At 47.8% G+C, this 23,339-nt stretch overlaps 1 protein-coding gene across 1 annotated transcript in view; it reads left to right on the forward strand.

The window, feature by feature from the left end:
* Positions 1-23,339, forward strand: part of LOC137304311 (adhesion G protein-coupled receptor L1-like) — a 331,855-nt gene that overhangs the window by 190,243 nt on the left and 118,273 nt on the right. The window contains exon 4 of the mRNA XM_067972853.1: positions 16,941-17,741. Within this exon, the coding sequence (XP_067828954.1) occupies positions 16,941-17,741 (801 nt within the window). The remainder of the gene's footprint in view (positions 1-16,940; positions 17,742-23,339) is intronic.

Here is a 23,339-nt window from a genome sequence, read left to right on the forward strand (position 1 = left end):
CCCCTTCCCGGTCTTTAACCTGTTATGTGTCAAAGCCGACACTTCTGGTAACTCGTTGTGAGATAAGCTCCTGGAGAAACTCAACACATGTTCACTGAATGACAGATATCACAAGCACAGTGGTCATCCATGTTATCTGGCGTGAGGTAAGAACAATTTTCAGATCTGGACCGAGTCTGCACAATGGAACAAACTAGGGGTCGATTTTAACCCTATTCGCCCGGTGGGGTAGTTTAAATCGACCGGGTGACTTGCCCCCCAGATGTCACACTTGTGAGCCACATCTTCAATCTAAACTTGCTCTTCTGAATAGGCCGGAGCCAGCGAGGCCCTTCTTTAAACATGCAGTTTGAGGCCTGATGGTGTCATCAGGCCCCGGCCATGATTTTAACCGGGTCCCAGTGAAGTCAAGTCCACAAAGGCCTTGCGTGCCCTTGGACTCCCTCCCCTCCGTGTTGCGAGAATGACCACCCTCCCTCTCCCCGGAACCACAAGCCCCACACTTACCCGAGTGCTGAGCTCCCTGCGTCTGAATGACACCATACGGGGGTAGCATGTAAATTGAAAGGAAGGGGTCACTACTGCAGGGTGACCACGAGAACTGCAGGGAAACACGCTCAGAGCACGAGGACCCCAGAGTAACACACTCAGAGTATGAGTGTCACAGGGAAACACACTCAGAGCACGAGAACCCCAGGGTAACACACTCAGAGCACGAGTGCCACAGGGAAACACACTCAGAGCACGAGAACCCCAGGGTAACACACTCAGAGCATGAGTGTCACAGGGAAACACACTCAGAGCATGAGTGTCACAGGGAAACACGCTCAGAGCACGAGAACCCCAGGGTAACACACTCAGAGCACGAGTGCCACAGGGAAACACGCTCAGAGCACGAGTGTCACAGGGAAACACACTCAGAGCACGAGTGTCACAGGGAAACACACTCAGAGCACGAGTGTCACAGGGAAACACATTCAGAGCATGAGTGCCACAGGGAAACACACTCAGAGCACGAGAACCCCAGGGTAACACACTCAGAGCACGAGTGTCACAGGGAAACACATTCAGAGCATGAGTGCCACAGGGAAACACGCTCAGAGCACGAGAACCCCAGGGTAACACACTCAGAGCACGAGTGCCACAGGGAAACACGCTCAGAGCATGAGTGTCGCAGGGAAACACACTCAGAGCACGAGTGTCACAGGGAAACACACTCAGAGCACGAGTGTCACAGGGAAACACACTCAGAGCATGAGTGTCACAGGGAAACACACTCAGAGCACGAGTGTCACAGGGAAACACGCTCAGAGCACGAGTGTCACAGGGAAACACACTCAGAGCACGAGTGTCACAGGGAAACACACTCAGAGCACGAGTGTCACAGGGAAACACACTCAGAGCACGAGTGTCACAGGGAAACACACTCAGAGCATGAGTGTCACAGGGAAACACACTCAGAGCACGAGTGTCACAGGGAAACACACTCAGAGCACGAGAACCCCAGGGTAACACACTCAGAGCACGAGTGCCACAGGGAAACACACTCAGAGCACGAGAACCCCAGGGTAACACACTCAGAGCACGAGTGTCACAGGGAAACACACTCAGAGCACGAGTGTCACAGGGAAACACACTCAGAGCATGAGTGCCACAGGGAAACACACTCAGAGCACGAGTGCCACAGGGAAACACACTCAGAGCACGAGTGTCACAGGGAAACACACTCAGAGCACGAGTGTCACAGGGAAACACACTCAGAGCATGAGTGCCACAGGGAAACACACTCAGAGCACGAGAACCCCAGGGTAACACACTCAGAGCATGAGTGTCACAGGGAAACACATTCAGAGCATGAGTGTCACAGGGAAACACACTCAGAGCACGAGTGTCACAGGGAAACACACTCAGAGCACGAGTGTCACAGGGAAACACACTCAGAGCACGAGTGTCACAGGGAAACACACTCAGAGCACGAGTGTCACAGGGAAACACACTCAGAGCACGAGTGTCACAGGGAAACACACTCAGAGCACGAGTGTCACAGGGAAACACACTCAGAGCACGAGTGTCACAGGGAAACACACTCAGAGCATGAGTGCCACAGGGAAACACACTCAGAGCACGAGAACCCCAGGGTAACACACTCAGAGCACGAGTGTCACAGGGAAACACATTCAGAGCATGAGTGTCACAGGGAAACACACTCAGAGCACGAGTGTCACAGGGAAACACACTCAGAGCATGAGTGTCACAGGGAAACACACTCAGAGCATGAGTGTCACAGGGAAACACACTCAGAGCACGAGTGTCACAGGGAAACACACTCAGAGCACGAGTGTCACAGGGAAACACACTCAGAGCACGAGTGTCACAGGGAAACACACTCAGAGCACGAGTGTCACAGGGAAACACACTCAGCACGAGTGTCACAGGGAAACACACTCAGAGCACGAGTGCCACAGGGAAACACACTCAGAGCACGAGTGTCACAGGGAAACACACTCAGAGCATGAGTGTCACAGGGAAACACACTCAGAGCACGAGTGTCACAGGGAAACACACTCAGAGCATGAGTGTCACAGGGAAACACACTCAGAGCACGAGTGTCACAGGGAAACACACTCAGAGCACGAGTGTCACAGGGAAACACACTCAGCACGAGTGTCACAGGGAAACACACTCAGAGCACGAGTGCCACAGGGAAACACACTCAGAGCACGAGTGTCACAGGGAAACACACTCAGAGCACGAGTGTCACAGGGAAACACACTCAGAGCATGAGTGTCACAGGGAAACACACTCAGAGCATGAGTGTCACAGGGAAACACACTCAGAGCACGAGTGTCACAGGGAAACACACTCAGAGCACGAGTGTCACAGGGAAACACACTCAGAGCACGAGTGTCACAGGGAAACACACTCAGAGCACGAGTGTCACAGGGAAACACACTCAGAGCACGAGTGTCACAGGGAAACACACTCAGAGCACGAGTGCCACAGGGTGACACACTCAGAGCATGAGTGTCACAGGGAAACACACTCAGAGCACGAGTGTCACAGGGAAACACACTTAGAACACGAGTGCCACAGGGTGACACACTCAGAGCACGAGTGCCCCAGAGAAAAACACACAGAGCACGAGTGTCACAGGGAAACACATTCAGAGCACGAGTGTCACAGGGAAAAACACACAGAGCACGAGTGTCACAGGGAAACACATTCAGAGCACGAGTGCCACAGGGAAACACACTCAGAGCACGAGTGTCACAGGGAAACACACTCAGAGCGCAAATACCACGGAAACACACTCAGAGCATGAGTATCTCAGGGAAACACACTCAGAGCACGAGTATCCCAGGGTGACACATTCAGAGCACGAGTATCCCAGGGTGACACATTCAGAGCACGAGTGCCACAGGGTGACACACTCAGGGCATGAGTGTCACAGGGTATCACACTCAGAGCACGAGGACCCCAGAGTAACACACTCAGAGCATGAGTGTCACAGGGAAACACACTCAGAGCATGAGTGTCACAGGGAAACACACTCAGAGCATGAGTGTCACAGGGAAACACACTCAGAGCACGAGTGCCGCAGAGAAAAACATTCACAGCACGAGTGCCCCAGGGAAACACACTCAGAGCGCAAATACCACGGAAACACACTCAGAGCATGAGTATCTCAGGGAAACACACTCAGAGCACGAGTATCCCAGGGTGACACATTCAGAGCACGAGTGCCACAGGGTGACACATTCAGAGCACGAGCGCCACAGGGTGACACACTCAGAGCACGAGTGCCACAGGGTGACACATTCAGAGCACGAGTGCCACAGGGTGACACACTCAGGACACGAGTGCCACAGGGTGACACACTCAGGACACGAGTGCCACAGGGTGACACACTCAGGACACGAGTGCCACAGGGTGACACACTCAGGACACGAGTGCCACAGGGTGACACACTCAGGGCACGAGTGCCACAGGGTGACACATTCAGGACACGAGTGCCACAGGGTGACACACTCAGGGCACGAGTAATCCAAGGAAACACACTCAGATCACGAGTACCTCAGGGAAACACACCCAGACCATGAGTACTCCAGGGTGACATACAGATTGCACGAGTATCACAGGGAAACACATTCAGAGCACGAGTACTTCTGGAAATATACCCAGAGCACGAGTACCCCAGGGAAACACACTCAGAGCATAAGTGCCACAAGGAAACACACCAGAGCATGAGTAACGCAGGGAGACGCATGTCATCATACACTGCAGCTCCCGTACTCATGGATTTACAAGGATGTTGCCAAAATTGAGAGGATGCAACAGACAGGAAAGATTAAGTAGGCTGGGGCTCTTTTCTCTGGAAAAGAGAAGACTAAGAGGAGACCTGATAGAGGTCTTCATCATGTTAAAGAGGTGCGATAGGGTGGATGTGGAGATACAGTTTCCACAGAGGCAAGTGCCATACAGACGGTTTTCCTTCCCGTTGACTTCAAGGAAAAGAAAATCGGGAGAGATGTATAACAAATGAATGCAAATGGCATGTTGGCCTTTATTGCAGGGGGGTTAGAGTACACAAAGTCTTGCTACAATTGTACAGGGCTTTGGTGAGACCTCACCTAGAGTACTGTGTCCAGTTTTGGCTTCCTTATCTAAGGAAGGATATACTTGCCTTGGAGGCGGTGCAACGAAGGTTCACTAGATTGATTCCTGGGATGAGAGGGTTGTCCTATGATGAGAGATTGAGTAGAATGGGCCTATACTCTCCGGAGTTTAGAAGAATGAGAGGTCATTTCATTGAAACATAAAAAATTCTGAGGGGGCTTGACAGGGTAGATGCTGAGAGGTTGTTTCCCCTGGCTGAAGAGTAGAACTAGGGGACATAGTCTCAGGATAAGGAGTCGGCTATTCAAGACTGAGATGAGGAGGAATTTCTTCATCAGTGGGTTGTGATTCTCTACCCCAGAGAGCTGTGGATGCTGAGTCGTTGAGTATGTTCAAGGCTGAGATCGATAGATTTTTGGATTCTGGGGGAATCAAGGAATATGGGGATCGGACGGGAAAGTGGAGTTGAGGTCGAAGATCAGCGATGATCTTATTGAATGGAGGAGCCGCCTCGAGGGGTCGTATGGCCTATTCCTGCTCCTATTTCTTATATTCTGATCTTATTTTCTATCAGGCTGCCAATCGGATCTCGTTCGTTTTACACTATCGCCAAAAGTCACAATTACCCCACACTTGTTTGTGAGGCCAGAACTAGAGGTCATAAATATACGACAGCTTTTTTTTTATTCGTTCACGGGATGTGGGCGTCGCTGGCAAGGCCGGCATTTATTGCCCATCTCTAATTGCCCTTGAGAAGGTGGTGGTGAGCCACCTTCTTGAACCACTGCAGTCCATGTGGTCTTATTATGACTTTTTGCAGTGAGATTTTACAACTGAGTGGCTTGCTGGGCCATTTCAGAATCAACCACATTGCTGTGGGTCTGGAGTCACATATAGGCCAGACTGGGTGCAGACGGCAGGTTTTCTTCCCTAAAGGACATTAGTGAACCAGATGGGTTTTTATGACAATCCGGTAGTTTCATGGCCATCATTACTGATACTAGTATTTTCATTCCAGATTTTTATTTAATTGAATTTAATTAATTAATTGAATTTAAACTCGCCAGCTGCCGTGGTGGGATTTGAACTCATGACTCTGGATTTAGTCCAGGCCTCTGGATTACTAGCCCAGTAACATAACCACTATGCTACCGTACCCATGTACTGACAGATCAAATAAAGAATTTAAGAGGGACTTCTTTACACAGACTGGTGATAATGTGGGTCTCACTGCCGCATGGTGTGGTTGAGGCATTGATGCATTTAAGAGGAGGCTTGATGCATACATGAGAATGGAGGGATATGGGGGCAGGGTGGGAAGAGGTAATTCGAGTGAGAGGAGGCTCCTGTGGAGTACAAACACCGGCATTGACCAGTTGAGCTGAATGGCCTGTTTCTGCGCAGTACATTCCATATAATTCACCATCTCCATCTAGTCACCTCCCTCCATGCCTTTAAAACTCTCCTAAAGATCGCTGCTAAGCAAAGAAGTCATGATGAACCTTTATAAAACACTGGTTCGACCACAACTGGAGTATTGTGTCCAGTTCTGGGCACCGCACTTTAGGAAGGATGTGAAGGCCTTCGAGAGGGTGCAGAAAAGATTTACCAGAATGATTCCAGGGATGAGGGACCTTAGTTATGTGGATAGACTGGAGAAGCTGGGGTTGTTCTCCTTGGAACAGAGAAGGTTGAGAGGAGATTTGATAGAGGTATTTAAAACCATAAAGGGTCTTGACAGAATAGATAGAGAGAAACTGTTCCCATTGGCAGAAGGGTCAAGGACCAGAGGACATAGATTTAAGGTGATTGGCAAAAGAACCAAAAGTGACATGAGGAAAAACTCTTTTATACAGCGAGTGGTTATGATCTGGAATGCACTGCCCGAGAGAGCGGTTGAGGCAGATTCAATCATGGGCTTCAAAAGGGAACTGGATAAGTACTTGAAAGGAAAAAATTTGCAGGGCTACGGGGATAGGGCGGGGGAGTGGGACTAGCTGGATTGCTCTTGCATAGAGCCGGCATGGACTCGATGGGCCGAATGGCCTCCTTCCGTGCTGTAACCTTTCTGTGATTCTAAGAAGTGTGCATTCACTCCCCGCTCTTCCTTTTCTTCATCCTGCCCTGTATCCACCATCCTGTAAAGTTTTCTGAGACATCTGACGTTAGATGAGGAGCACCCTATAAATGTAAGCAGTGCTTGTGCTCAGAGTGTGTTTCTCTGTGCTCTGCCACGAATAATGGCCAACCATTGACCTGTACAATGTCAACATACCTTGTTCTGTCCTGTAACCCCAATGCCTCAGCTAAATATTAGCACCTAATTTGCTTCATTAACGTTTTTTACTGCTTTTAAACTGTACTGGGGAAAGAGGGAGCTGTTCCGTTGGGACGGGCTCCACTTAAACCGGGCTGGGACCAGCATCCTGGCAAATCGAATAACTAGGGCTGTAGATGGGGCTTTAAACTTAAAAGGGAGGGCGAGGGGAAATTTAGAAATTTAAAGAGAAGAGTCAAGGCAACAGAGCAGTGTCGCGATTTGGGTAAAGTTAAGCAGAGTGTGTCAGGAAGGGACAGAGAGTTTAACGGTAATGGTACATCAGCGAATTAGGTCAAAGCAGGGGGAAAATGGTAAAAAGTTAAAATTAAAGGCTCTTTATCTGAATGCACGAGACATTCGTAACAAGATAGACGAATTAATGGCACAAATAGAGATAAATAGGTTTGATCTAATAGCCATTACTGTGACATGGTTGCAAGATGACCAAGGCTGGGTACTAAATAGTCCAGGGTACTTGATATTTTGAAAAGACAGACAAAATGGAAAAGGAGGGGGGGCAGCCCTGATAATAATGGATGACATAAGGACAGTAGTGAGGAAGGATCTTGGCTCGGAAGATCAGGAAGTAGAATCAGTCTGGGTGGAGATAAGAAATAACAAGGGGCAGCAAACACTGATGGGAGTAGTTTATAGGGCCCCTAACAGTAGCAATACGGTTGGACAGAGCATTATTCAAGAAATAATAGGAACTTGTAACAGAGGTAATGCAATAATCGTGGGGGACTTTAATCTTCATATAGACTGGACAAATAAAATTGGCAGAGGGAGTATGGAGGGCGAGTTCATGGAATGTATTCAAGACAGTTTCCTAGAGCAATACATTGTGGAATCAACCAGGAAACAGGCTATTTTAGATCTTGTGTAATGAGACAGGGTTAATTAGTAATCTCAGAGTAAAGGATCCTCTGGGGAAGAGTAATCATAATGTGATAGAATTTCACATTGAGTTTGAGAATGACATACATAAGTCTGAAACTAGAGTCTTAAACTTAAATAAAGCCAATTACAGAGGTCTGAGAGGCGAGTTGGCTAAGATAGATTGGGAAATTAGATTAAAAGAAATGACAATCGATAAGCAATAGCAAACGTTTAAAGAAATAGTTCAAAATTCTCAACAAATATACATTCAATTGAGAAATAAAAACTCCACGGGAAAAGTGATCCATCTAAGGCTAACTAAAGAAGTTAAGGATAGTATTAGCTTAAAAGAAGAGGCTTATAATGTTGCAAAGAAGAATAGTGAGCCTGAGGATTGGGAGAGTTTTAGAAACCAGCAAAGGATGACCAAAAAATTGATTAAAAGAGAGAAAATAGAATATTATAGAAAACTAACAAGAAATATAAAAACAGGTTGTAAGAACTTCTACAAGTATGTCAAAAGGTCCCTTAGAGACTGAGACAGGAGAAATTATAATGGGAAATAAAGAAATGGCAGAGACGTTAAATAAATATTTTGTATCTGTCTTCACAATAGAAGACACGAAAAGCATACCAGAAATAGTGGGGAACCATGGGGCTAATGAGAGTGAGGAACGTAAAGTAATTAATATCAGTAGAGAAAAAGTACTAGAGAAACTAGTGGGACTAAAAGTGGACAAATCTCCTGGACCTGATGGGCTACATCCCAGGGTTTTACATGAGGTCGCTGCAGAGACAGTGGATGCATTAGTTGTGACCTTTCAAAATTCCCTAGATTCTAGAACAGTCCCAGCGGATTGGAAGGTAGCAAATGTAACCACACTATTCAAGAAAGGAGAGAGAGAGAAAACAGGGAACTACAGGCTAATTAGCCTGACATCAGTCGTCGGGAAAATTCTGGAATCCATTATTAAGGAAGTGGTAACAGGGCACTTAGAACATCATCATATAATTAGGCAGAGTCAACATGGTTTTATGAAAGGGAAATCATGTTTGACAAATTTATTAGAGTTTTTTGAGGATGTAACTAGCAGGGTCGATAAAGGGGAACCAGTGGATGTAGTATATTTGGATTTTCAAAAGGCATTCGATAAGGTGCCACATAAAAGGTTGTTATGCAACATAAGGGCTCATGGGTTGGGGGTAATATATTAGCATGGACAGAAGATTGGTTAACGGACAGAAAACAGAGTATTTATTTTCGGGTTGGCAGGCTGTAACGAGTGGGGTGCCACAAGGATCAGTGCTGGGGCCTCAGCTATTTACAATCTATATTAATGACTTAGATGAAGGGACTGAGTGTAATGTATCCGAGTTTGCTGACGATACAAAGCTAGGTGGGAAAGTAAGCTGTGAGGAGGACACAAAGGGATATAGACAGGTTAAGTGAGTGGACAAGGTGGTGGCAGATGGAGTATAATGTGGGGAACTGTGAGGTTATTCACTTTGGTAAGAAAAATAGAAAAACAGAATATTTTTTAAATGGTGAGAAACTATTATATGTTGGTGTTCAGAGAGATTTGGGTGTCCTCGTACAAGAAACACAGAAAGTTAGCATGCAGGTACAGCAAGTAATTAGGAAGGCTAATGGCCTTTATTGCAAGGGGGTTGGAGTACAAGAGTTAGGAAGTTTTGCTACAATTGTACAGGGCTTTGGTGAGCCCACACCTGGAGTACTGTGTACAGTTTTGGTCTCCTTACCTAAGGAAGGATATACTTAGAGGGGGTACAATGAAGGTTCACTAGATTGATTCCTGGGATAAGGGTTGTCCTATGAGGAGAGATTGAGTAGAATGGACCTATATTCTCTGGAGTTTAGATGAATGAGAGGTGATCTCATTGAAACATATAAGATTCTGAGGGGGCTTGACAGGGTAGATGCTGAGAGGTTGTTTCCCCTGGCTGGAGAGTCTAGAACTAGGGGGCATAGTCTCAGAATAAGGGGTCGGCCATTTAAGACTGAGATGAGGAAGAATTTCTTCACTCAGAGGATCGTGAATCTTTGGAATTCTCTACCCCAGAGGGCTATTGAGTATATTCATGGTGAGATAGAAAGATTTTTGGACTCTAAGGGAATCAAGGGATATGGGGATCGGGCGGGAAAGTGGAGTTGAGGTCGAAGATCAGCCATGATCTTATTGAATGGCAGAGCAGGCTCGAGGGGCCATATGGCCTACGCATGCTCCTATTTCTTATGTTCTTATGTTCTAAATGTATGATTAATGATGGCTCCCAAAGCCTTTTTTCTATTTTAGCCTCTAACAGTGGAGAAGCTTCAAAAAGGATTCCTTTTGGTGTTAAACACGCTTGCTGTTACTTCTTCCAAACTACATCACTCTGCATTTATATCCACATTACAATCTATCTGCCATCTCTCCGCTCATCTACATAAGTCACTCTGAACATAATAATCTCTACTCATTACCTGCCCACGCAGTTTTGTGTTATCAGAAAATGCAGTGCCTTTACTACAGACACCCTGTCGTACATCATTCACAAATATTGCGAACAGCAGGGTTCCCAGGGCAGATCCCTGACGATCATCACTGGTAATTTTTTCTCATGATGTGGAGATGCCGGTGATGGACTGGGGTGGACAAATGTAAGGAATCTTACAACACCAGGTTATAGTCCAACAATTTTATTTTAAAATCACAAGCTTTCGGAGATTATCCCTTTCGTCAGGTGAATGAGTGAAAGATTCTCAAATCGCATATCTTATATTTGGCTGGGACAGCATCACACCAATCAGAAGGTGTCGTTGTTATTCAAACAGGCCAGTCACCGAGAACAGCACGTCCCAGTACACTGGATATACATTGTGTCAATTACACAGACAGAAAGAGACCCAAATGGCAGAGAGAGAGAGAGAGAGAATATTAAAACACAACTTTTTTTTCCTTTTTGCTGGTGGGGTTACGTGTAGCGTGACATGAACCCAAGATCCCGGTTGAGGCCATCCTCATGGGTGTGGAACTTGGCTATCAACTTCTGCTCGACGATTTTGCGTTGTCGTGTGTCTCGAAGGCCGCCTTGGAGAACGCTGACCCGAAGATCAGTGGCTGAATGTCCTTGATTGCTAAAGTGTTCCCCGACTGGGAGGGAACCCTCCTGTCTAGCGATTGTTGCGCGGTGTCCGTTCATCCGTTGTCGCAGTGTCTGCGTGGTCTCGCCAATGTACCATGCTCCGGGGCATCCTTTCCTGCAACGTATGAGGTAGACAACGTTGGCCGAGTCACAGGAGTATGAACCATGTACCTGGTGGGTGGTGTCCTCTCGTGTGATGGTGGTATCCGTGTTGATGATCTGGCATGTCTTGCAGAGGTTGCCGTGGCAGGGTTGTGTGGTGTCGTGGACGCTGTTCTCCTGAAAGCTGGGTAACTTGCTGCGAATGATGGTTGGGCTATAACCTGGTGTTGTAAGATTCCTTAAATCTTTTCTCAGGCAGAGCATTTTCCGATTATTCCCAACTCCCCACCTTCTGTTACAGAAGCAATTCACAATCCAGCTAGATATTCTGCCATCTATTTTGAGACAAAACCTCCCTTTCAAGCCTCTCATGAGAAACCTTGTCAACCGCCATTTGAAAATCCAAGTAAACTACATTTTCTGGGTTATTGTCATCCATGAGTTTAGTTACCTCAAAGATCTGTTGCTTCTAAATTCAAGCTGACTGCTCCCTTTGGCTCTTTAAATGTTCCTGTATAGCATCTTGTAGAATTTCTCCATGCACGTTTACCATTACTTGTCAGTTGGTGCTCATGCTCTGAGTGTGTTTCCCTGTTTTACTCGTGCTCTGAGTGTGTTTCCCTGTTTTACTCGTGCTCTGAGTGTGTTTCCCTGTTTTACTCGTGCTCTGAGTGTGTTTCCCTGTGGTACTCGTGCTCTGAGTGTGTTTCCCTGTGGTACTCGTGCTCTGAGTGTGTTTCCCTGTGGTACTTGTGCTCTGAGTGTGTTTCCCTGTAGTACTCGTGCTCAGAATGTGTTTCCCTGTGGTACTCGTGCTCTGAGTGTGTTTCCCTGTGGTACTCGTGCTCTGAGTGTGTTTCCCTGTGGTACTCGTGCTCTGAGTGTGTTTCCCTGTGGTACTCGTGCTCTGAGTGTGCTTCCCTGTGGTACTCGTGCTCTGAGTGTGTTTCCCTGTGGTACTCGTGCTCTGAGTGTGTTTCCCTGTGGTACTCGTGCTCTGAGTGTGTTTCCCTGTGGTACTCGTGCTCTGAGTGTGTTTCCCTGTGGTACTCGTGCTCTGAGTGTGTTTCCCTGTGGTACTCGTGCTCTGAGTGTGTTTTGCTGCTGCTGTTTGCTCTGACAATGTTCCTCATCATCAGTTATGTTCTGGTTTGAGAGAAGGTGGATGATCTAAAATGAAGCTATAATTGTTTAAAGGTTACTTAGGATGAAAAGTAAACGATTGGTGAAAGAAGTTCCAAAAAAAGCACGTGAGTGTAGAGATATTAGGGCCATTTGTTTTCTCCTTCGTGATATCGTAATGATTTGGATGTGGCTTTCGTGAATAAACTCTCCAAGTTTGCAGATTGTGACAAAATCAGAGCCGGGGAAATAAAAGATTCAGAATGATTTCAATCGTTTTTGTTAATTGAACCAATCGATGGCAAATGCAGTTCAATGTGGATCAATGCACAGGAGCAAAGAGCCAAAAGAGGGAGTTTGTGTTAAATGAAACACATGATTCATAAACCGCACAAAACTGCATTCTCATCATATCCATCAATCCTTTCCATGTGCCTTGGTAATGAGCAGTCTTGGATGAGGTGCTGATGAGGGAGAGATCGAGGGATAGTCCTGTTAAAGTCCTGTCTATGAAGCTGTCAGCACAGTGCTTAGCTTTTCATTCTCAGGATGTGGGCCTCGCTGATAAAGCCAGCATTTATTGCCCATCCCTAGTTGCTGCAGTAAAAAGGCAAATAAGGTACTGGTTACATTAGTAGACATGAGGTTATGGTGGTGTAGTGGTTACGTTAATGGACGAGTCATTTTGAGAGTAGTAAACCAGAGAGGGTGAGTTCAAAATCCCACCGTTGTAGTTTGAGAATTTTAATTCAGTTTAGAAAATAATCTGGTAATAAAAAAAAGCTGGTATCAATAAAACTGGCCATAAAGTTGTCAGATTGTCGTAAAAACCCAACTGGCTCATTAATGTCCTTTAGGGAAGGAAACCTGCCGTCCTCGCCCGTTCTGGCCTAAATGTGACTCCACAGTCCCACACCTGGCATCTCTATACTGACTGGCATCCCAATGCAGTTGACTCTTAACTACCCTCTGGAGTGATCCAGCAAGCCACTCAGTTGTATCACGCTGAGGGTAACTAGGGATGGGAAATGAATGCTGGCCTTGCCAGCGAGAATGAAACCTGAAAATGATAAATTAAAAAAAATAGAGTATAAATCTAAAAGAAGTTGTACTAGTGCTGTCATTGTGTCCCCCTGCTATTCTGTTACCCTGTTCAATGTCTCTCTGTTAGCCCGTCTCTGTACCTCTGTCACCTGAGACACTGGTCTCTGTCACCCATCACTGAGTCATACCGTTACCCCATAAACTGGAATTATATTCACAGCTGTGGTCTGATTCCCATTGATTCACTGCTGAGATGAAGAGATCTAGGTTTTCTTTTGCTTTTGTTCTTTTTCTGCCTTTCTGCATGTTGGGGTACAGTTCCGTAGGGCCTGTGGTCATTCTAACAGTATAAGCCCAGACAGTGAGTGCTGGAAGGTCATTCAACAGTAGAGCCCCTCACAATGAAGCCCAGTCCCGTACTCCCCCATCGCCCACACGTCCACGTTCTCCAGCAGGAGATGCCGACCAGGAGCAGGAGCTCAGGGCTGGTTTGTTAATCAGGCCCTGTTTGGAAGCTGTATAAAGTTCTAGTCACCTAATCACAGGAAAGATATTATTACCCCTAAGGAGAGGCAACAAAGACGGTTCCAGGTATCAGGAATTGAAGTTATGGTGAAAGTTTAAGGAAGTCAGACTTGCTCTCTTTGGGGAGAGGGGAGGTGGTTTAAAAAAAGAGACTTTGAGGCGATCTGATTGAAGGAATTTGACAAACTTGACCCAGGCAAATTGTTCTCGATGGTTCAAGATTCAAATCCCAGGGGACACAGGGCAAAAATTAGGAGTCAGAAGGAATATCAGGTTGAACTTTTTTGCCCAAAGGGCAACAGAGTTGTGGAATAAGTTCTCAGGGAAGAAGGTCGAATCAAACAGTATAAATGTGTTCAAGACACATGGAAAGGATTGATGGATATGATGAGAATGTAGTTACGTGTGGTTTATGAATCAAAAAGGAGGGGCTTTACCTCTTCCTAAATTTTAAGTCACGGATTAAAATTTAAGTCACTGAACAGATGTGTTTCTGGAGAAGGAGTTGAGGAATTTGACGAGGGGACAGATCAGTGGGATCGATCGATCAGTGATGAGTAGTCTTGGATGAGCCTAATGGACCCATCCAGTTCCTAAAAAAAAAGCTTCCATTCCCTAAATAATTGCTTTTCTGTCATAGAATCATAGAAAGTCACGGCACAGAAGGAGGCTATTCGGCCCATCGTGTCCATGCTGGTCGAAAAAGAGCTATCCAACTTAATCCCACTTTCCAGTATTTGGTCCGTAGCCCTGTAGGTTACGGCACTTCAAGTGCACATCCAAGTACTTTTTAAATGAGTTGAGGGTTTCTGCCTCTACCACCCTTTCAGGCAGTGAGTTCCAGACCCCCACCACCCTCTGGGTGAAAATAATTCTCCTCAGTTCCCCTCTAATCCTTCTACCAATTACTTCAAATCTATGCCCCTGGTCACTGACCCCTCTGCTAAGGGAAATACGTCCTCCCTATCCACTCTATCTGGTCCCGTTATAATTATATATACCTCAATTAAATGTCCCCTCGGCCCCCTCTGTTCCAAAGAAAACAACCCCAGCCTATCCAATTTTTTCTCATAGCTAAAATTCTCCAGCCCTGGCAACATCCTCGTAAATCTCCTCTGTACCCTCTCTAGTGCAATCCCATCTTTCCTGTAATGTGGTGACCAGAACTGCATGCAGTACTCAAGCTGTGGCCTAACCAATGTTTTATACAGTTCCAGCATAACCTCCCTGATGTTATGTTCTGTGCCTCGGCTAATAAAGCAAAGTATCCCGTATGCCTTTTTAACCACCTTATCTACCTGTCCTGCTACCTTTAGGGATCTGTGGACATGCACTCCAAAGTCCCTTTGTTCCTCTACACCTCTCAGTATCCTCCCATTTATTGTGTGCTCCCTTTCCTTGTTTGCCCTCCCCAAATGCATTACCTCGCACTTCTCTGGATTGAATTCTATTTGCCACTTTTCTGCTCACCTGACCAGTCCATTGATATCTTCCTGAAGTCTACAGTTTTCCTCCTCACTATCAACCACACGGCCAATTTTTGTATCATCTGCAAACTTCTTGATCAAGCCCCCACTTTCAAGTCCAAATCATTACATGGCAGCTGCTGTTTTGGTGTGAGACTCATGCGAGGAGCTACATTCGCGCCAGTAACACCTGTTTGGAGCACCAGCTCCGGCTTAATGCCTCTGTTAAAATAATGGACGGGGAAATTTCACAAACATGGTGAGATTTCATACTCTGCTATTACCAACGTTCATTTCTGATTTAGGTTCCAGCTGTGGCTCAGTGGGTAACCCTCTTGCCCTTGGATGTTAAAAAGGTTGTAGGTTCAAGCCCCACTTCAGAGGCTTTAAGTACAAAATCTAGACTTGACCCTCCCAGTGCAGTACTGAGGACTGTCAGAGGTTAAATTGAAGCCCTGTTTGATGTCTCTCTGTTAGCCCCCCTCTGTCACCCATCACTGAGTCATGCTGTTACCCCATAAACTGGGATTATATTCACAGCTGTGGTTTGATTCACTGAAGAGATCTAGGTTTGTTTTTGTTCTCTTTCTGCATGTGGTCATTCTAACAGTATAAGCCCAGACAGTGAGTGCTGGCAGGTCATTCAACAGTGGAGCCCCTCACAATGAAGCCCAGTCCCGTACTCCCCCATCGCCCACACGTCCACGTTCTCCAGCAGGAGATGCCGACCAGGAGCAGGAGCTCAGGGCTGCTTTTCCCCTCCCTAGTCCAAGGGCACGGAGGCCAATTGAGGCATGCCAAATTGTGGGCCTAGAAGATTATCAGCTAACTCAACACAAAGTGGAGCTCAAACCTGGGTCCTTCTGGCCTATGTGGCTTGGTGCCAAAGTTCGAATGACCCTCCAGTGTCTTTATTACCCACTGGGCTTTTGGGTGGGAAGGGCGTAGATGGAGCTTGTCTTGGGGCATCATGTCAGTCTGTTGTTCATTCAACACCAACAACAACTTGCATTTATATAGCACCTTTAACGTAGTAAAACATCCCAAGGTGCTTCACAGGAGCGATTATCAAACAAAAATTTGCACCGGGCCACATAATGAGATATTAGGACAGGTGACCAAAAGCTTGGTCAAAGAGGCAGGTTTTAAGGAGCGTCTTAAAGGAGGGGAGAGAGGCGGAGAGGTTTAGGGAGGGAGTTCCAGAGCTTAGGGCCCGGGCAGCTGAAGGCACGGCCGCCAATGGTGGGGCGATGGAAATCGGGAATGCGCAAGAGGCCAGAATTGGAGGAGCGCAGAGATCTCGGAGGGTGGTAGGGCTGGAGGGGGTTACAGGGATAGGGAGGGGGGCGAGGCCGTGGAGGGATTTGAAAACCAGGATGAGAATGTTTTAAATTTCACTTTAGACAGCAGGTTGTTTCCGAACGGCCGAGCTCGGAACCTGAGTTGACGACAATCAGACGCAGAGAAGCATCGTTGGTGAAATCTGGTGAATGAAGCGATGGATTAATTCATTCAACTCTCTGAATAAAAGGATGGTCAGAATACCAGCTCATGATTGGATCTCAAAACGTTAGCTCATAGCAGACTGGGTCTGTCAATGAATCAAATATCAAATCATGTCTGTTTTTTATATTGCGTATATATATTTACAAACGTATATATATATATATTAATAATAAAAGTGATCAGCTTGTGTTTCTATCCCACTTGCTCTGTAGTATTCGTCTGCCCCGGAACGTTGCAGAGAGTCTTCGATCCAACCAATGTCTTCGAGTCGGAGCACGAGTCGGGGGCCTGGTGCAAGGATCCTCTCCAAGCCGGTGACCGCATCTACTACATGCCGTGGATCCCGTACCGCACTGACACGCTGACGGAGTACGGGTCCTGGGAGGACTACACGGCCGGCCGGCCCACCACCTCGTACCGCCTGCCGCACCGCGTGGACGGCACCGGCTTCGTGGTCTACGACGGCGCGGTCTTCTACAACAAGGAGCGGACGCGCAACGTGGTCAAGTTCGACCTGCGCACCCGCATCAAGAGCGGCGAGGCCATCATCGCCGGCGCCAACTACCACGACACCTCGCCCTACCGCTGGGGGGGCAAGACCGACATCGACCTGGCGGTGGACGAGAACGGCCTGTGGGCCATCTACGCCACCGAGCAGAACAACGGCAAGCTGGTGGTGAGCCAGCTCAACCCCTACACCCTGCGATTCGAGGGCACCTGGGAGACGGTGTACGACAAGCGCTCGGCCTCCAACGCCTTCATGGTCTGCGGCGTGCTCTACGCCGTGCGCTCCGTCTCCAAGGACGACGACAGCGAGGTTATCGGCAACGCCATCGATTTCTCCTTCAACACCAACCTCAACCGGGAGGAGCTAGTGTCCATCGCCTTCCCTAACCCCTACCAGTACGTCTCGTCCGTGGACTACAACCCCCGTGACAATCAGCTCTACGTCTGGAACAACCACTTTGTGCTGAGGTACTCGCTGGAGTTCGGACCTCCCGACCCAACCTCAGGTAGGACCCATTTCCTCGTCTTCAAACCACCCGACTGCTCACGGGACCCAGTCACCTGTTTTTTTTTATTCGTTCATGGGATGTGGGCGTCGCTGGCGAGGCCGGCATTTATTGCCCGTCCCTAATTGCCCCCTCGAGAAGGTGGTGGTGAGCCGCCTTCTTGAACCGCTGCAGTCCGTGTGGTGAAGGTTCTCCCACAGTGCTGTTAGGAAGGGAGTTCCAGGATTTTGACCCAGCGACGATGAAGGAACGGCGATATATTTCCAAGTCAGGGTGGTGTGTGACTTGGAGGGGAACGTGCAGGTGGTGTTGTTCCCATGCACCTGCTGCCCTTGTCCTTCTAGGTGGTAGAGGTCGCGGGTTTGGGAGGTGCTGTCGAAGAAGCCTTGGCGAGTTGCTGCAGTGCATCCTGTGGATGGTACACACTGCAGCCACGGTGCACCGGTGGTGGAGGGAGTGAATGTTTAGGGTGGTGGATGGGGTGCCAATCAAGCGGGCTGCTTTGTCCTGGATGGTGTCAAGCTTCTTGAGTGTTGTTGGAGCTGCACTCATCCAGGCAAGTGGAGAGTATTCCATCACACTCCTGAATTGTGCCTTGTAGATGGTGAAAAGGCTTTGGGGAGTCAGGAGATGAGTCACTCACCGCAGAATACCCAGCCTCTGACCTGCTCCTGTAGCCACAGTATTTATGTGGCTGGTCCAGTTAAGTTTCTGGTCAATGGTGACCCCCAGGATGTTGATGGTGGGGGACTCGGCGATGGTAATGCCGTTGAATGTCAAGGGGAGGTGGTTAGACTCTCTCTTGTTGGAGATGGTCATTGCCTGGCACTTGTCTGGCGCGAATGTTACTTGCCACTCATCAGCCCAAGCCTGAATGTTGTCCAGGTCTTGCTGCCTGCGGGCTCGGACTGCTACGTTATCTTTTAGGAGTCATTCTATATGTTGGAATCAATGCAGAAGGTTATAGGTTTAATATCTGGTGAGATGGGGACTCGCAGTATAACCTTCCCCCTCCCCCCACCTCCCAGAAATCACCCTTTGGTCTTTCTTTTCTCAGTGTAGATTTTCAACAAGGGATCCCCAGTATCTAAGGATATTTACAGAGAATTCCAGGGAAACCTTCACTGTTTGCAGGACACCCCTGAAATGAGTCACTACCTACAGTCCAGGGTGTTACTGTACCTACACAGTGAAACAGTGGGGAGTTATTGTATCTACAGTGAAACACTGGGGAGTTATTGTACTTCCGACAGTGAAATGGTCGTGTGTTATCATATCTACAGTGAAACGTGAGATGGTGGGCAGTTACATCACATGTACCGTGAATTAGTGGGGTGTAAAATCGTGCCAGCTGTGGCTCAGTGGTAGAACTTTTGCCTCTGAGTCACGGAGCAGTTACACCATCTGTATCATGAAATAGTGGAGTCTTACACCTCTCAGGAAACCTGAGCTGTTACTAAATCTACAGTGAATTCTGAGAGGTATTATTATACCGATTCATCGAAATAAACAGGTGTTATTATCAAATCAGCACAAAGTAACAGAAGTGCCTTGTTCTGATTATATAGGAATCAGTGCATTGTTACACCTGTACAGACCCTCCTTCTCCCCTCCCCCTGTTTTGAGATCGATTTATTTGGAGACACACTAGAAGCCCCCTTGACAGCTGCTGAAGTTGTTCACCTGACCCACTGTTTCCCTACCGCACAGTAGGAATGTCCTCTCTACCCCCCCCTAACCTTCTCCATGCTACCTGGATTAGAAAGAAGCCTCACAATCGAAACCAGCCCCTCCTTTAACAGGTGTCAGCCGTGGCTCAGTGGGTCGTGCTCTCACCTACTGAGTCAGAAGGCTGTGGGTTCAAGTCCTGCTGCAGAGACTTGAGCACAAAATCTAGTCTGAAACTCTCGTGTAGGACTGAGGGAGTGCTGCCTTTTGGATGAGACCTTAAACCAAGGCCCCGGCTGCCCCTTTCAGCTGGACATAACAGAACCCACGGCCACTATTACGAAGAAGAGCAGGGGAGTTCTTCCCGGTGTCCTGGCCAATATTTATCCTTCAACCAACATCACTAAAACAGATCATCTGGCCATTGTCTGTGAGCAAATTGGCCGCCACGTTTCCTGCATTAATGACTGCTCTTCGGAAAAGTACTTCATTGGTTGCAGAGCATTTGGGATGTCCTGAGGTCACGAAAGGCGCTATATAAATGCAAGTCTTTCTTTCCCTTTCCAGTCCCATCGTTCTTCGTAGCCCCGCGTGTTCTCCCTGTTCCTCCCTCTCCTGCTTGGCACCAGCATTGCTGCCCTCTCACCAGCTCGCTCTGAGACCGTCTGCAGCACGCCCGCCTTTCAGACCACGGCACGGCACGGCGGCAGCAGGGACTCGTTCACGCCTCCTTTAAATGAACGCGGAGACCGCCATCGTGCCCGTCGCAGCCCCCGACGCGCAGAAACATTAAATTCAGAAACCTCGCCTGAAGATCATCGGACCGCCATCTGCCTATTTGAAGAAGGACCCCGCTGGCTTCAGGCGGGCGTCCTTACCGCCTGCTCAGAAATGCGGATTAAAATTGAAGGCAGTGGGATCGGTGCGTGATGTTGGGGATGGGGTTGGGGGGGTGTCAGGGGGAGATCGGGGGGTAAGTCACCCGGCCAATTTTTAACTGCCCACATAGTTTCTGTCGAGCGGATAGGGTTAAAAATCACCCCTTACGTTTCAGTACTAGTGGGCCCAAACCAGTGAGGTGATGCGGTCACAAGTACAAAAGCGGTTAAGTATTTACCAGGTCAGCAGGAGGCTGTTTGACGAACTAGCAAACCTAACCAGACGGAAGGGTAGTCCCCAGGAGAGAGGGGGAGCTGCACAGCTCCAGCAAGCAATAAGACTGTTGTCTGAAGAGAGCATTTAATATGGGGAAGATTACCTGAGGAGGTATCTTTGTGTGTGGGCAGTTCCGCCGTCGTCAAGGCAACCACATCCAAGGATTATTATTGCAAAGAGTCGCAGCTCCTCTGGGGTGACTGATGGGCCCTGTCAGCCTATCCGGAAACCAACCATTTCATGCCACAACACAAAACTTTATTTTGGAAAATAACATTTTGGGATACGGTATATGAGTAATTTGAGACATGGCGTGTGGTGAGTGTAACAGGCTCGGGAGGAACAGGTGACTTTGGCCCGATGGTTCCCAAAGCTCTCCATCACTGGGGTTTTCCTCGTGTCTCGTCTGTTGCAAAAGAAAGACTTGCATTTTTATAGCACCTTTCATGACCTCAGGACGTCCCAAAGTGCTTTACAGCCAAGGAGGTACTTTTGAAGTATAGTCACTGTGGTAATGTAGGAAATGCAGTAGCCAATCGCGCACAGCAAGATCCCACAAAGAGCAATGTGATAATGAGCAGGAAATCTGTTTTAGTGATGTTGGTTGAGGGATAAATATTGTCCAGGACAGTGGGGAGAACTCTCCTGCTCTTCTCCGAACAATGCCATGGGATCTTTTACATCCACCTTGGAGGGCGGAAGGGGCCTCGGTTTAACGTCTCATCCAAATGACAGCACCTCCGATAGTGCAGCGCTCCCTCGGTATGGCACTGAAGTGTCAGCCAAGATGTTGTACTCAAGTCTCTGGAGTGGGACTATGAATCCATGACCTTCTGACCTAGAGGCAAGAGTGTCACCCACTGAGCCACGGCTGACTAATTGATAGAGAATAATTGCCATGATTAGTCAACAACTCCACTATCGTCATATCTTGCGACTACCAGCATGGTAGAAAGCAAACTAAATGGACCTTGGTCTTTTTTTGTCCAGCAATTCCTACGTTCCTATGTAAAATTGCTATTGTGAGCCCATGATCAGAGAGCGGCCTCTGGCTTTGAGATATTTCAGGAGACTGGGCCTGTGGGACGTCTCGGTGATGTTATCCCATTCTCCAAGCAGCTCGGTTTGAGTGATATTGATTTGGCTGCACGTTTGGAAAGGTCAGCTCGCAGAGCTAACAGTGAGAAACACGGACATATTTTCCAAGGACAAGCTGCTCTGTGAAGAAGCGAAAGGCTTTATAAAGCAGACTCGGCTGAGGGATGAAACGCCATTCAGGCCGCCACGCCACCGAGTTCCACCTGCCCATTACCACAAAATTAGACCAGTACTCAGCTGAGTTTCTTTTAATTTGTTCTTGGGATATGCAAGGCCGGCATTTATTGCCCATCCCTAGTTTCCCTGAGAAGGTGGTGGTGGGCCTTCCTCAAATGCTGCAATCTGTGTGGTGAAAGTGCTCCCACCGTAGCAGATAGGAAATTCCAGGGTTTTGACCCAGCGACAATGGGAGGAGCAATAATATGTCCAAGTCGGGGTGCAGCGTGATTTGGAGGGGAACTTGGAGGCGATGTCGCTCCCACTATATTGCTGCTCTTGTCCTTCTCGGCTGGTAGAGGTCCCAGTTGAAGGAGGTGCTGTCAAAGTAACCTTGGCGAGTTGCTGCAGTGCGTCCTGTAGATTGTACACACGCTGCAGCCACGGTGCGCCGGTGGTGGAGGGAGTGGATAGCGGGTCGAGTAGCAGGGGGTACTGATCAAGCGATTTGCTTTGTCCTGGATGGTGTCGAGCTTCGAGTATTACTGCGGCTGCACCATCCAGGCAAGCGGTGGGTATTCCATCACACTCCTGACTTGAGCCTTGTCGATGGTGAAGAGGCTTTGAGGGGTCAGGAGGTGAGCCAGTCACCGCAGAATATCCAGCCTCTGCCCTGTTCTTGTAGTCATGATGTTGCTATGGCTGGTTCAGGTTAGCTTCTGGTCAGTGATGACCCCAAAGATGTTGATAGTAGGAGACTCATAATGGAGGAGAAAGGGGAACAATGGAAATCCACCAGCAAACGGACTTCGTCCATTGTGGTTGTTTAGAAGAAATTCAGGGATGTAAAGGTTTGTGCAGACCAGTGGACGTAGTGTATTTAGACTTCCAGAAGGCATTCGACAAGGTGCCACATAAAAGATTATTGCTCAAGATAAAGAATCACTGGATTGGGGGTAATATTCTGGCATGGGTGGAGGATTGGTTGTCTAACGGGAAGCAGAGAGTTGGGATAAATGGTTCATTTTCGGACTGGCAACCAGTAGCCAGTGGTGTTCCGCAGGGGTCGGTGCTGGGTCCCCAACTCTTTACAATCTATATTAACGATTTGGAGGAGGGGACCGAGTGTAACATATCAAAGTTTGCAGATGATACAAAGATGGGAGGGAAAGTAGAGAGTGAGGAGGACATAAAAACCTACAAGGGGATATAGACAGGCTGGGTGAGTGGGCGGAGATTTGGCAGATGCAATACAATATTGGAAAATGTGAGGTTATGCACTTTGGCAGGAAAAATCAGAGAGCAAGTTATTATCTTAATGGTGAGAAACTGGAAAGTAGTGCAGTACAAAGGGATCTGGGGGTCCTAGTGCAAGAAAATCAAAAGGTTGGTATGCAGGTGCAGCAGGTGATCAAGAAGGCCAACGGAATGTTGGCTTTTATTGCTAGGGGGATAGAATATAAAAACAGGGAGGTATTGCTGCAGTTATATAAGGTATTGGTGAGACCGCACCTGGAATAC

Source organism: Heptranchias perlo, chromosome 37 (assembly GCF_035084215.1).
Source record: "Heptranchias perlo isolate sHepPer1 chromosome 37, sHepPer1.hap1, whole genome shotgun sequence".
Classification (NCBI taxonomy): domain Eukaryota; kingdom Metazoa; phylum Chordata; class Chondrichthyes; order Hexanchiformes; family Hexanchidae; genus Heptranchias; species Heptranchias perlo.